At 42.2% G+C, this 16,097-nt stretch overlaps 1 protein-coding gene across 5 annotated transcripts in view; it reads left to right on the top strand.

Annotated features, from left to right (window-relative positions):
• PUM23 (pumilio 23) overlaps positions 1–16,097 on the top strand; it is a 157,320-nt gene that overhangs the window by 110,474 nt on the left and 30,749 nt on the right. For all 5 annotated transcript variants that reach the window (XM_087668861.1, XM_087668857.1, XM_087668858.1 and 2 more), the window contains exons 6-7: positions 9,861–9,980; positions 10,089–10,274. In XM_087668861.1, coding sequence (XP_087524987.1) covers positions 9,861–9,980; positions 10,089–10,274 — 306 coding nt within the window. The remainder of the gene's footprint in view (positions 1–9,860; positions 9,981–10,088; positions 10,275–16,097) is intronic.

The raw sequence follows: 16,097 nt of genomic DNA, 5'->3' as shown, positions 1-16,097 counted from the left end.
TATGTCATGTTGACAGACTATGGTGAACCATCTTGCTTCAAGGAAGCAATGGAAGGAAAAGGACAGCAAAAAATGGTATAAAGCCATGTTATCGGAAATGGAATCTCTTGAGAAAAATGGCATTTGGGACTTGGTGCAGTTGCCTAAAGGGCAGAAAACACTCTCATGCAAATGGGTTTACAAGATGAAGGTCACTTCTGGTTCCTCACCAAAGTCAAAGCAAGATTGGTTGCAAAGGGGTACAAGCATGAATATGGAATTGACTTTGATGAGATCTTCTCTCCTGTCGTCAAGATGACTACCTTGAAAACCATTTTGGGCTTGGTTGCAGTTGAAGATATGGAGCTCATATAGATGGATGTAAAGCATTCTTAAATGGTGATTTGCATGAACACATATTTATGCAGCAACTTGAAGGGTTTGTGGCAAAAGGGAAAGAGAAGATGGTATGTAAACTCAAAAGGAGTTTGTATGGGCTGAAACAAGTACCAAGAGAATGGTATTATAAGTTTGATACATTTATGCAATCTCAAGGTTTTGATAGAAGTCAAGTGGATCATTGCTTATATATAAAAAAGGCAACAGACGGCCACTTGATTATCTTGGTTCGGTATGTTGATGACATGCTGATTGCTGGCAGGGATACTCATGCCTTGGACTCACTGAAGCAAAGTCTTCATGGCAGCTTTGACATGAAGGATCTTGGTGATGCAAATCACATTCTTGACATGCGAATACTCAGAGATTGATCAAAAGGATTAGTCTATCTATCTCAACAGGAGTATATCTTCAAGATTTTGTAGCGTTTCAATATGGAGGGGAGGGAAAACAATTGGCGTTCCATTGCCGCTATATGTGAAACTTAGTGCAGAGGACAGCTCTACATCTGATGATGAGAAGGTTGAAATGGCCAAGATACCATATGCTTCAGCTGTTCGCAGTTTGATGTATGCTATGGTCGCTACATGTCCTGACATTGCCTTTGTAGTGGGAGTGGTTAGCAGATACATGGCAAACCCTGGTAGAAAGCATAGGGAAGCAATGAAAGATATTATGAGATACCTCAAAGGCACAAAGGAGTTGTGCATCTGCTTTGGAAAACAGAAGGCATCTGTCGTTGGCTTTACGGATGCAGATTATGCTGGTCATGGGGATTGCAGAGAGTCCACTTCTAGGTATGTGTTTACCTTCATAGGAGGAGCAGTCTCTTGGATCTTCAGGCTACAAATGTGTGTTGCATTGTCTACTACAGAGGCAGAGTATATGGCTGCCATTGAGGTATGCAAGGAGGCTTTATGGCTTTCACATCTAGTGGGAGAGCTTGGCATTATAGAGTTACGTGTTCTCCATTGTTAGAGTTAGAGTGCTATCATGCTAGCACAGAATCCCGTCTTTCATGCGAAGACGAAGCACATATAGGTGAAGTACCACTTCATTAGAGATGTACTTGATAGCAAGAGAATTAAGCTTGTCAAAGTGCATACAGATTATAATCCTATAGACCTTGTCACAAAGGGTCTTTCAGTAGAGCGGTTTGCTCATTGCCGATAGATGATGGGAGTTGGATAGATATATGCATTTCAGCTTTGTATACACCTAGACTTAGCTGATTGTTTTCTCCTCTTAAGACACATTGCCTTTAGGTGGGAGGTTATCGGGAATAAAGGCCCTTGTGCCTTTTAATGTGCTCGGGTGTGAACAGACCCTTAGCACTTGTACTTACACATACATATCTATCTAAAAACCTTAAGTGGTACACTCGTCACTGTACCCAAAAGAATCGTGTACACTGTCTACTCTCTACTCTTTACTCTGCTCTCTCACTGTCTATCTCTCTTTGTTGCTAACGAACAGTGACTATCTCAATCTCCATGCCTCTTGGTCACTACACAAATTTTCGGCGACAAGAGTTGAGATTCGGAAAGAGATGGCCAAAATGGATGGGAAATTGCAGAAATTTTGAAAAAACCCCAAATCTGAAAATAAGGGCTTCTACACTTCTTAGGGTTTGCAGAAAATTGCAAGCAGGGCTGAGAATATGCTAGGCAGAGGTGAGAAAATAAGGGGCAAAGCTAAAAACAACAGGAGCTTGTCCAAATTTGTAGCTTCTCTGGCTGCGTGCGGGTTACGTACGGAGCTGCATGTAGGACTATGCGTAGGGTTGTGCGCAACCTAAAACAGTAGCAACTCGTGCTTCTCTTCCTCTGGTAGAGAGCTGGCTGACAGCAACAGGACCTTAGGGAGGTTAGCAGTGGCTGACAATGGCTGAATTAAATGCACGCGTAGAAGTTTCTCTAATTCCAAATGTTGGAAAATGACAGCCAGCTATGGAGGAGAGAAAAGAGAGACAGTGAGAGTGTGCTGAAGCAAATGAGTAGAGTGTATTTGTTGAGCTGAAAGAATGAGAAGGAAAGGTACAAGATAGGTCTAAGATAGACCTAGATCTAACTCAACTAGAGCTAATTGGCTCTAACTCTAACTCTAAGAGTGGTGACACAACTTATACCCTTAGTTGTATTCACACTAAGAATTGAAAAAGAACTAAAGACTAAAACATTGGGCATTTTCCATAGAATAGGCAAATTCTAATACCTCCACCTGGCAATCCTCCTAGCTACCTAGCGACGAGTGGACACCTACGTTTGCATGATCCACTTGTTGCCTTGCATTAGACATCAGCTCCAAAGCTGCATTTGGGCTTATAGACTCTCGCATGGCTTAGAGGAGGCTTTTCCTACTTGCGTTTGCCTTATGTAGCTGCTGCCAAATATATTCTCTCCTTCACAGTTTGCATTTGCTGCATATTCTCTCTCCTTTACTGTCGTCTGCATCAGATCTAGCCTCCTAGGCTGCGTTTGCCGGTGTTCAACCCTTAGTGGTTGCCTTGCTGTGTTTCGGGCTCCGTTTTGAGTATAACACACTCTTCAGCTCATAACCTCTACCTTAATCCTAGAAATAGGAGAGTTCGAGGTTCAATATTCACTACATAGTGTGTTTGCTACATGAGGATCGTATATTCAATAGTCATTGACTTCATTATTCATTGTATTCATTGTCTTTGAGGTATCCTAACCCTAAGTGTGTTTTGTGTTATCAGTTTGTGCTTCGTCATACGATTGGTTTTGTGTTTTCTATGTTTTTTAGCATTTCTTCATATGGTATCAGAGCCAAGTTCTCTTTGAGATACCTAGAACTTTGATCGGAAAGCTTATATGTAGAAGCAGAAACAACAGAAGGGTGAGATGACTTCCAATAGTTTTACACCAATTTAGTCTCCACAACCAAACATGTTCAGAAACAATCATGAGTGGGCCTCCTAGCTTGACTTTGATAGATTTGACATGGTTGGAGAGACTTCAGACTACAATGAAGTTCATTGGCCATATGAAATTTCAGTTGTGGAGTACGAGCTCATCCTAATGCATAGGGCTCAAGAGCAAATGGAAGATAAGACTCAGTTTTCTCCTTTAGATTTGATGCATAGAACTAATGACCATGTAGGAAAGATAGAATCTCCACTATGGACTTGCCATTTGCAAGTGGAAATTCGCACGGACTATGTACCACTTTCATTATTCATTTTTACTTCAATGTCAGGTATGAAGACATCTATTCAAGTTGATTTTTCTTTGTTTCAATGATCGGAAGATCCTCTTGATGAAGGGACTATCCACAATAATTTTTGGTTTATAAGAAATGAAGAAAACATATATTTTTTTTTGAACTCAAAAGAAGGTATTCAATTAAGAGCAAAAGCTGTAAGCATCCGGTTACCTCCTTTTTCCTTCAAACGATTTTGTTTCTCATGGTTGAACTAGAGTAGATACATCCATATCCACGTCACAATCATCTTTTGAATTTCATGCATTTAATGGACAGAAGGAATCCACTTTATTTCCCACTTCTATACCAATTACAAATCCTTTTGGGGTTCCACCCATCCCACCCTCATATTCCGCTACACCTTCTTTTTAGCCTCCATTAAGTGCACCGCATGTTCCAATACACACCACTTTTGGGGGATCCATAGCCTTAGGCATAGCCTTTAGGACCTCTCCCTTCCCCTATCGGAGCAATGTACTTGTGATGGAGGCTCGATCCTTTCCTTCACACAGTTTCAAGGTATTCCTTTGGAAGTGCATCCCAAACATATCTGAGTATGCCCGAGTTAATACCACAGTTTGTCTCTATGGCATTGCTGAGTGGCCGGATTGGTCATTCTTCCATTTCCTAGTTGATATTTGGACAAGGCTTACATGTCCCAATGTCTCCACCTCCCCTCTTGATATCTTATGGAAACATTCATGTTTCAGTGACTCCACATCAATTAACACCCATTGGACTCTCACAGGCTATTTTTGCCTACCCACCTCATCTTCCCCCAAATCCACCTTATCCACTTCCATATTCTACACTACCCATCTATCTCCCACCAGTATCCCATTCATTCTCATCAACCAAGTATGCATTTTCAGACAAAACTCATTTTAATGGGTCACATTTTACCACTTGGTTCAATTTGTTGAGGCATGTATTTGATTCCCAAGGTTTGTGGGAACTTGTCCTTGGACAAGAACCTTAGAGTGCTGACCCCCGCTGGTTTCCATTTGAAGTTTGTTGCTCTTGGAAGAGTCGAAATGCCATAGCCATCGTCGAGTTGATGCAAGGTCTCCTTTTTGCATTGTATTCTTAGCTCCAACACTTTGACCTTACCTCTAAGCGTTGGGTCCATCTTGTTGATCTCTATGCGGAGCAGGATCAAGCTTGTCGCGTCAACTTAGATCATGACCTTCAAAACTTCACCATCACTGATAAGGATGACTTGAAAGTCAAGTTGGCTGAGTATTGGCATTTGCTCCCTAAATTTTGAACCACTGGGGACTCTTAGTCTCCTGATGATTAGGTTACCTTGTAGCTACCAGGGAAATATTTCCATTTTGTGTAGTAGGTGATCTCATAGCCTTAGATGCCTACTCTATGAATTTGAGTATCTACTATGTTACACTTGGCTATTTGATCAATTTCATGAGACATTCTCCATAGAGGAGACCTTTGTTGCATCTTCTCAGAAGGGGTAGCAAGGGAAGGGCAAGCAAACTCAAACTTTCAATCAAAATTCAAATCCAACCCAAGCTAGTGGGCCATAAGGAACTTTCTGGTCAAAATTCAAACCTAGTGGCAGAATGTACCAAAGAAAAATAGGTATTGTCATTATTGTGCAAAGGCTGGTCGCTTTGACAACGAGTATCGTTTAAAGGCTAAGGGTAGTCCACCCAAGACTTGCGTCTGGAGTCCATTTAGTGAGGGTACTCCCGTCCCCCCTCCACAACTAAGACAACAGGGTAGACCCACTGCTCACATGGCATCTGGTTCTTCTGCTCCCTCTTCACGTGAGTTGTCGGAAATGTTTGCCCATCCTATTGTTGTGGACTTTAGTTATCCTTAGGCATGTATTGTCTCTCTTGAGGACTAACTTGATGAGTCCCCTTTCCACTCAAAGTTGCAGTTTCCTTTGAGTTCGCAAGTAGAAGCATTGGAGTTTACTTTCTCTAGAGACCATTAGGCTTGTTGAGAAATCAAATGATGTATGCCTAGAAGAGGCTTTGTATAAGAGAGATGACAAAAGTTGTATGCTCTAGAATGCTCTAGGAAGAGATGTTCAAAATCCCATAAGCACAGAGAGGAAAAGTGGTACTACCCAAAGCTATATAAGAATGTACTTGACACTCATTTAAAAAAAATGGAACTATCAGTTTGAGTTACTCAATACTGTCTTTATGAGTCCAAGCTAATCTATCTTGGAACCCAATTCACTTGAGTTACAATCTCTTGTTTTGATAATGTATCGTGTGTTTGATTTGCGTCCACCATAGCTAACTAGCTCTAGATCCATGTTTCTTAACATGGTATCAGAGCCATGGTTGAGCTAGATAATGAGTGAGCATAGCTTCCTAACATTCCCTTCTTCATTGCATAGTCTAAACCCTTTTCATCTCGTTCTTCTCCTTGTAGACGCCTATCTCTAATTCAAAATTTTCAAACCAACATCTAGTGTTGTGTATGAAGTAAAGAAGCTCAAGAAAGAAGAAGTTGTCATTTGGAAGAAGAAGAAGAGGGGCTTGCTTAAGGCCAAGCTAAGGGCTTGCTTTCAATTGCAAGCAAGGGCTTTGCTTTGAAGGAAAAGGAAAGGGTGTGTTTTTTGGTTTGACAGAGAAGAGAAAGAAGAAGAAGGTGTCGAGTTTCAGTTGCAGAGCCTCATCATCTTCAGTCGCATCCTATTCTGACGAATCCTCCTTGTAATAGAGTGCCGACTAGTCCACACCGCTCTCTGCCTTCTTCAAGGTTATCAGCAGCTTGTTTGGATTTACAACAACATGAGACATATGTGGCATGATCTTTTTATTAAGCTTCCGGATGCCATATCTAAAGCTCTGTCTGCGAGTGGCATGTAGCAGAGTGCATTGCTGGTCCGATTGGGGAGTCTGCTGAAGCCTGAAAGGGAAGCCCTCATCACAATCGGCATCAATAGACCGAAAGATGCCATCAGATCTATCACGAGCCACAGAGAAGCGAGGCCTGCAATTCGTCATTTGTTCTTAACCTTATCCTAAGGTTTCATAAAATCAAAAAGGCCTTTTTTTTTCTCAACCCTCTTTCATACCTATTTACACACTCTCTATGGAACCCCTTTTCACACTAAATGATTTTGGACTGAAATTTATTTGCATTGAAGAAGGCCTATTGCTCTAGTCATAATCTTGATCTCAAAAGTGAGTTTATGCTTCAGTGATTAAAATCCTTATAAATCTCTAGTTTATTGTAAAAGGATAGACACTGCCCGAGAGTTCTCGTGGTAAGACCTACTAAGATGACTGAAGTGGAACATATAGCAAAATTTAATGGTGAAGGCTTCCATGCCTGGAAGAAGAAGACCATGTACCATCTTATGCGGAAAGACTTATGGGACTTGTTTGAAGATGATGGAGATAACAAGAAGGAAGACGATGAAGATGGGTTCGTTGAAGAAGACCAGTTCAAAACCACAGAATGGAAGAAGATGAATAACAAGGCACTAGGCATCATTGCCTGGGGACTAAGTGATGATGTGCTACATCATATATCTGGCATTAGAAATGCTAGAACTACTTGGGAGGAACTTGACAGAATGTTTGGTACCCAAGCAAAGAACTCAAAGGTAAAACTACTCATGCAGTTTTATAAACTAGATATCAAAGACAATGCTTCTATGACCATGCACATTAACAAGTTCAAGAGCCTAAAAACCCAGCTTGCAACTCTTAAGAAGAATATTGATGAAGATGAAGCAATAGCCGTACTACTTGCAAGTGTAAACAAGGATCCATATGAAAACCTTGTGTCCACTCTAAGTAATGTTCCAAGTCTCTCACTCAAAGATATTGAGCACTCACTGCTTGATGGAGAAAGCAAATTTAAAAGCAAAGATGTAAAAGAGGCCAGCTCAAGGAAAAACCTCTTATACACTAGAGGAGCTATTGGACCCAAGGGAAGAGGTCGAGGATTCAACACCGACTACAGGAGTCGGATGATATGTCATTATTATGGTAAAACTAGCCCTATTGTCAGTGAATGCTTCCACAAGAAAAGAGCACATCAGATGCAGAATAACTACCACCAAAATCAATTCATGAATGAAGAAGAAGAAAAAGATACTTCCGCTACCATCAACAACTATGACAAACTGTTTTAAGGAATTTGTTCCCATAGTGGATGTTGTAAAAATCCTACAAAAAATGTAAAGTTTCAAGCCTTAACTTGACTAGGCTGCTAGAGAGCTATTTTCGTGGGCCATGTCATCATGAAGGGAGGGACAAAAGCCAGCAAGGGTAGAGACTCATCATTTGAGGGCGGGGTGTTGAGAAATCAACTGATGTATGCCTAGAAGAGGCTTTGTATAAGAGAGATGACAAAAGTTGTATGCTCCAGAATGCTCTAGGAAGAGATGTCCAAAATCCCATAAGCACAGAGGGAAAAAGTGGTACTACCCAAAAGCTATATAAGCATGTACTTGACACTCATTTCAAAAAAATGGAACTATCAGTTTGAGTTACTCAAGACTGTTTTATGAGTCCAAGCTAATCTATCTTGGAACCTAATTCACTTGAGTTACAATCTCTTATTTTGATAATATATCGTGTGTTTGATTTGCGTCCACCATAGCTAACTAGCTCTAGATCCATGTTTCTTAACAAGGCCCACTAGCAGATTGTGAAGCCTAGAGACCATTAGGCCCACTAATAGATTGTGAAGCCTTCTTCTAGTTCAAATCTTTGTGATACTAACCATGATCTCTTTCCACTCTCCACCTACACATCACTTGATCCTTGTAGGGCATACTCTAGTTTGTCTTCTCTTTTCTGTTGTACATTTCTCCTTTTACTTTGTTACGTTCTTAGCGTGTCTACCTTTTGGTAGTGGGAGTCCCATTCACATTTGTCCATAGCACTCATTTGCACTTAACATTGAAGTAGAGGTCTGTATGTTTCATGATCTTATGTAGTTGTTTTTGCTTCCTTTTGCAGGTTGATGTTTGCTTCTAGAGGTTCTACCGCCTAGCTCGGAGCAAAGCCTTGGATTGTTTGGCACTTCTTTCCATGGTTGCATTTTTTGGTAGCGCATCTTTTCTAGGATTCATCATTGCCTCTTCAGGGGCCACCTTGGAGGCTATTCTTTCACAAGTTTTCAACTAGACATGTATCTCACTCTTCTTCTTTGAGTGCTACTCCTTTTCCCCATCAACATTAACGTCTTGGGGATAGAGGGGATACTTACTTCTCCTTCCATCATCCGATGGTGAGAGGGGGCGGTCTATAGTTTTCCCTTCCATTTTGAGAGGGGACAACTTCTTCTCTTAATAGTGACAGTGATGATGCTTACAGCTTTTGTTTCAGACATTGTAGTTATTGTACATTTTTTAACATTGTATCTTCATCTGCATTGTTAAGATGATCTAATTGTAAAATGGCGCTTCGGCAAGTGAACAATTTCCTTGCGTGGGCATTATCCAAGTGGCACTGTTGCATAGCATTTTGCGTAACCATGACATTTTGCGTCTAACTTTTGGCATAATTCCCATGCATCAGCATTCTATTCATGTAAACATGCATGTCTGCGTATTTCTTCATTTTCGGTCCCTTAGAGTGGTCAACTCTAGATCCACCATATTCGCGGCATTTCCATGGCAGTCTCCAAAGGCAAATTTTTCATATGCTTGCATGTTGGCTTTACTTGTCTTGCTTGCTCACTATCATATTTCGTGCCTCTCCACATATTCCCCATACGATTGGCACACACACACATACTTAGGTAATCCATCCTACTAGTGTGGTATAGTTTTACTTATTTTGTGAAGGTAGTGGGGCTACTTATCCTGGTTTCTTGTACCTTGGGGCATAGTGACTCAATGGGACAAAAATTGATTTGAAACCCTCACTTCATGCTAAATCTTGTGACAAATCAAATCAAAGTCCTCTTTCTTTGTCAAAGAAACATCAAAGACATGGCTTACTTCTCTCATCTCAATTTTGGGCCTAAGAGGGGGTGTTGAGCTAAAAATGCTAAAAATACCTTGGTTACAGATAGTGGGAGGTGCTGGCACGGTCCTATAGGGCAGCAGGGAGGAGGCTGGAGCAGTGCAGAAGCTGGCTGAGGTGGCGCAGGGCTGCGGGCTCTGGCTGGACAATGGCAGGCTGACTGAGCCTGGAGATGAGGAACTGGCAGGGCTGGTGGCACAGGGTTTGTGGAGAGAGAGAGAGAGAGAGAGAGAGAGAGAGAGAGAGAGAGATTGATTGATTGATTGATTAATCGATTGCATGTTTCAGGTAAATTTGCTGGTTATGGAATTGAGTCCAAACTTCTGGATTTTAATCAAGGAGTCACGCTCAGGTGTCATCACAAGTCTCTTGACAGTTTGCAGAAAATTCTCCATCCATCAACAGGAGGTAAGCATATAAGGTGTCATTATAAATGTGATTTTTTGAAGTGGGCTTTTAACGAATGATAGCTGAAGAAGAATGATGGTCTATGGCTTTGTCTCCATCCGGCTACAGGTTTGCAGGGCTTTAGCAAGGGCTGTTCATAGTGAATCAGTTTCTCATGCGTCCTTGGTTCCAAGGTTGTTGTTTCTTGACACTTATGCCAAGAGCAAAGGGGTTGAAGGCTGGCAACCGAGATTTGGAAATAAAATGTCAGTTCTTGGATGTGCCATGCTGCAATTAGTTTTCAGCTTCCCAGAGGTAAGTTTCTTGCAGAACCATATTGGTGGTTATGAATGTTGTTGTAGCTGTAGCATGGTTTCTCTTCGTGAAAATTTTCAAAGTTAAGAGCAAGCATATTGGTATGGAATGTATGCAAAAACTAAAATTTTGTGCATTGAAAGTTAAGAAGCCAATGTACCAATAGGATTGAAGGCTGAGGAATAAGTTTGCTGTCTAGTTTTGATTACTCTGTATGTTGATAGTTTTTTCAGGATGCCCAAAATCTGTTAATTACAGGACCTTTACACTTTTTGAGCAGGACTTCAAACATTTGAACATCTGCATAAAGGGCATAAGCTCTTAAAAAAAAACATGTCACCTTTGTTTCAAAAAAAGCAACAAGCTTCATGAAATTGAAGCAAATCGATTTAGAATCAATGGCAGCCACATTTTGGGCTCTCATAGATGTTAGTATGATATATCCCTACCCCCCCTTCCCACAGTGCTCCCCCCCCCGCCCCCCAACCCCCAAAAAAAAGAATACAAAACAAAACACCCAAAAAAAAGAGAAAACAAAAGAAGAATCTAGAATTGCAAATGATGGATAAGAGTCAACTGCCCATCTCTCCCTAGCAAGTTAAGTGATGGCACCAATTTGATCTTATTTTCTTTGGGTAAGGCTCAACTTCCCATCTCCTCCTAGCAGGTTAAGTGATGGCACCAATTTGATCTTATTTTCTTGTTGGAATCAGCTTGTTGAAGGGTCAACTTCCCATCTCTCCCTAGCAAGTTAAGTGATATACACACCTCAGCAGCATACGCTTTCCCACACACTACACCGTCAGATAAACCTCCACGAGGTAATGCTCCACAGAATGGTTGGTATGATGATGAGTGCAGAGAGACACGAGCACGTTTTCAGCAAGAGCTGGCACTTGGCATATGCACACATAAGCATGCTTGAACACTCTTCAGACGGTTGGTACGCAAAAAGAAGCGGGAATACCTGAGCAGACTAGAAACAGAAATGTATTCCATGTTCTTGGGGCAGGACAGCAAGAGAGCATGGAAAAAGATGCACCAGCCACCCCTACAAATTACTAGACGAGATGATTGTCATGGATATGCTTGCACACTCTATGATATCCCTGGCCAAGAGCCTATGCCACTCCCCTCAACCTCAAGACCAGCAAATTGCAGATTTTTCACAGAAAAAAAAGTGAGGAATGCCATATGGAAACTGAAAAATGGAAGAGCCCAAGACCATGAGGGTTTAGTGGCTGAACACTTCACACATGCCTGTGATATTCTGGCACCAACGCTGGCTCACATCTTTAATAGGGCAGTTTGTGAGGGATTTCCAACCTGTTGGTCAGACCATATTATTGTGCCGCTCTTTAAGAGTGGAGACCCCGCGCTACCTAGTAACTACCGAACTATCATGATTGGACACATGCTGGCCAAGGTATATGGCTCTATCGTGGAACAAGCGTTGAGTGAATGGGCCGAGATGCATAGCCTGAGGTCAAAAGGCCAGGCTGGCTTCAGGAGGGGATATACAACTCTAGACCATATCTTTACGTTGAGGGCAATCGTTGAAGAAGGCAAGGCATTCAAGAAAAAGATCTATTGCTGTTTTGTGGACTTTCGCAAGGCCTTTGACACAGCCACGTGCTAGACTCATGAAAAGAATGCAAAACATTGATGTGCCCGTAGAGATACAGTGGAGTATCTATGCCCTGTATGAGACAGTGACAGGCAGAGTACGAACACCTGAGGGCATCTCAGATACAGTCAATAGCACCATTGGGGTGAAACAAGGCTGTCCACTTTCAGCGACACTTTTTGGACTGTATATAGATGAAATTTCAGAATATGTAGATAGGACGGGTGGGGCTGGAGCCAGCCTAGCTGGAGTGCTGATACCATTACTGCTTTATGCCGATGATATTGTACTTATATCTGACTCACCTGAGGGACTAAATAGACACTTGGATGCATTATTAGCTTTTTGCAAAGATAGAGATCTTAAGGTGAACCTTGGGAAAACTAAAGTTATGGTATTTAACACTTCAGCTGCTTGGGTGACAAGAGCTGAGCACCAGTTTACTTTTGACGGAGAGCCAGTGGAGATGGTTAGGCAGTATGTTTATTTGGGGGTCACATTGAAGGGACCACAGTTCTCTTGGAGAGAGACATTAGAGGCTTGTTTGGCAAAAGCATATGCAGCCTTAGGTGCATTGGAGAGGCAATGTGCTCACATACAATTTCATGAGCCGCACACCAAACTGTGGCTTTTTGACACCTTGGTTACACCCACACTCCTATATGGGGCAGCTATTTGGGGTCCGAGTCTGTCACACGAGGAGACAGCCTTTGGGAGACCAGGATGGACCAGAGAAGGAATACTATGATGGATGGGAGCATATGGAAAGACCACTGGTCATGATGATCTCACGCATGATACGAGCGAAGAGCTCGACCCCACATGAGATTATCAGAGCTGAGTTGGGGGCATCACCCATGGTGACTGAGGCCTTGGTTCAGGCAGTGACTTTCATACATAGACTATGGGAGCTCCCCCAAGATAGATACCCACGGCTAGCCCTGGCCTCTTCTAGACAACTAGTAGCAGACGGCGACAGACACTGTTAGTATGCTCAGATGAGTACATGGATGCGTCTACATGGTCTGCAGATTAACAGACTACCCCCCTTTGACTATAGCCTGGATTGCCCTACACTTGACCTAAGCCGATCAGAGCTAAACCATGTGATCAGAGCAGACATACTGAAGTTAGATACGGAGAAGACCTGGATCCGACCCCCCTCGCTCCATGGCACGAGGATGGCACACTACCAGACTCACTTCCTCCAGGTATCTGAGGATGGTTTCATCACCCGACCCAATTACATGGACACACAGCTGCCTCATGGACTACGCACAATTATTGGTCAGATCCGCACCTCATCCCACCACCTGAGGATTGAGACAGGCAGATGGGAGGGTATACAGACAGAAGAACGCATATGTCCACTATGCGACAGAGAGCCAGAGACAGAGGAACACTACATCTGCCGATGCACTGTATATTATGACATACGAGGTAGATATCACTGTCTGTTTCGAGAGGGTTTTGGACCCCTGAGACGGATCATGCAGTTTGAGGATCAGAGATGCTTGGGATTTTTCCTCTTGGAGCTCCAGAGGCGCAGAGCAACAATTCTACGGAGTAGGAGGCCCCCATAGCTCGGCTCACATAGACAGAAAGCAGTCATTGACTTTTTCAGTGATACACGACAGAGTATGGCAGATACCACTACTACTGCCACACAGCCTACAGGAGTACATAATCATTGGACCTCATCTTCTGTAGGTGTCCCTTTGGATAGAGCAGTGGCACTTAGCCGGTCTAGGCACCCACGTCCACCCAGACAAAGGCCTAGACATTCACACCACAGACAAATTAAAGCCATCATTGAGCGCCACAGGAGACAGATGCCGAGACGCCTCAGCCATGCAGAGATACACCTCCCTAGAGAACAGACATATCATTGATGGAGAGTTTTCCTTTCTCTACTCTCACTTTCAGATCACTGACATGTTTTCCTTTTATAGGATACTATTTCATTTCCTTTTCAGTCTTATAGGCATGTTTTTCATCTTTTTTCTCGTTCCAGATGAGAAACACACCATCATTGTATGTACTGCTTTGGTCTCATAGGCCACATTGGCCTTTTAGAGACGTTAATATACTCTCTCTCTCTCTCTCTCTCTCTCTCTCTCTCTCTCGTGAAGATAATTGAATTAAAAAGTAAATATTTACATTAGATCATCAAGTCAGCAAAGAAAAAACTGACACAAATGAAAGTCTACCAAGACTCTAACACAGAAATATCACATAGAAAGGACAGCTTGTGTGGAGCGAACAATATCGAGCCAGGGAGCAACAATTTTAGGAAGAACTAGATTAGTTGACACCATAGAGGAGATCTGTCATAACACTAAACCACGAACACAGGCCACATGACCATGGATGCCCAATGTTGAATAAAAAATAAAGGCATTCCGAGTATGCCAAATATGCCACAAGGTTGTCCATCTACTTTATTCCCAAGAACCTCCCACCTAAAGGCAATGTGTCTTAAGAGGAGAAAACAATCAGCTAAGTCTAGGTATGTACAAAGCTGAAATACATATATCTATCCAGCTCCCATCATCTATTGGCAATGAGCAAACTGCTTTGTTGAAAGACCCTTTGTGAGAAGGTCTATAGGATTATAATCTGTATGCACTTTGACAAGCTCAATGCTTTTGCTGTCAAGTACATCTCTAATGAAGTGGTACTTCACTTATATGTGCTTCGTCTTTGCATGAAAGACGGGATTCCGTGCTAGCATGATAGCACTCTAACTCTAACAATGGAGAACACGTAACTCTATAATGCCAAGCTCTCCCACTAGACGTGAAAGCCATAAAGCCTCCTTGCATACCTCAGTGGCAGCCATATACTCTGCCTCTATAGTAGACAATGCAACACACATTTGTAGCCTGGAGATCCAAGAGACTGCTCCTCCTGTGAAGGTAAACACATACCTAGAAGTGGACTTTCTGCAATCCCCATGACCAGCATAGTCTGCATCCGTAAAGCCAACGACAGATGCCTTCTGCTTTCCAAAGCAGATGCACAACTCCTTTGTGCCTTTGAGGTATCTCATAATATCTTTCATTGCTTCCCAATGCTTTCTACCAGGGTTTGCCATGTATTTGCCAACCACTCCCACTACAAAGGCAATGTCAGGAGATGTAGCGACCATAGCAGCATACATCAAACTGCGAACAACTGAAGCACATGGTATCTTGGCCATTTCAACCTTCTCATCATCAGATATAGGGCTATTCTCTGCACTAAGTTTCACATATGGAGGCAATGGAACGCCAATTGTTTTTCCCCCCTCCATATTGAAATGCTGCAAAACCTTGGAGATATACTTCTACTGAGATAGATAGAGTAATCCTTTTGACCTATCTCTAAGTATTCACATGCCAAGAATGTGATTTGCATCACCAAGATCCTTCATGTTAAAGTTGCCATGAAGACTTTGCTTCAGTGAGTCCAAGGCATGAGTATCCCTGCCCGCAGTTAGCATATCATCTACATACAGAACCAAGATAATCAGGTTGCCGTCTGTTGTCTTTTTGGTATACAAGCAATGATCGACTTGACTTCTATCAAAACCTTGAGATTGCATAAATGTATCAAACTTAAGATACCATTCTCTTGGTGCTTGTTTCAGCCCATACAAACTCCTTTTGAGTTTACATACCATCTTTTCTTTCCCTTTTGTCACAAACCCTTCAGGCTGCTGCATAAATATGTGTTCATGCAGATCACCATTTAAGAATGCAGTCTTTACATCCATCTATATGAGCTCCATATCTTCAGCTGTAACCAAGCCCAAAATGGTTCTCAATGTAGTCATCTTGACTACAGGAGAGAAGATCTCATCAAAGTCAACTCTATGTTCCTGCTTGTACCCCTTTGCAACCAATCTTGATTTGTACTTTGACAAGGAACTAGAAGTGATCTTCATCTTGTAAATCCATTTGCATGGAAGGGTTTTTTGCCCTTCAGGCAACTGCACCAAGTCCCAAATGCTGTTTTTCTCAAGAGATTCCATCTTTGAGAACATGGCTTCATGCCATTTCTTGCTGTCGTGTTTGTCTATTGCTTCCTTGAAGCAAGAGGGTTGATCATAGTTTGTGAACATGACATAATCAGCCACATTGTTTGCACCAGGAACGAATCTATCAAGTTGTCTAGTAGCCCTAGACGATCTCCTAACCCAATGATCATTGTTT

This window comes from Lygodium microphyllum, chromosome 27 (assembly GCF_053477565.2).
Source record: "Lygodium microphyllum isolate KBCC chromosome 27, Lygodium_microphyllum_v1.1.10, whole genome shotgun sequence".
NCBI classification, from domain to species: Eukaryota; Viridiplantae; Streptophyta; class Polypodiopsida; order Schizaeales; family Lygodiaceae; genus Lygodium; species Lygodium microphyllum.
The sequence above is the reverse complement of the archived record's forward strand: the minus strand, read 5'-3'. Positions and strand labels throughout refer to the sequence as shown.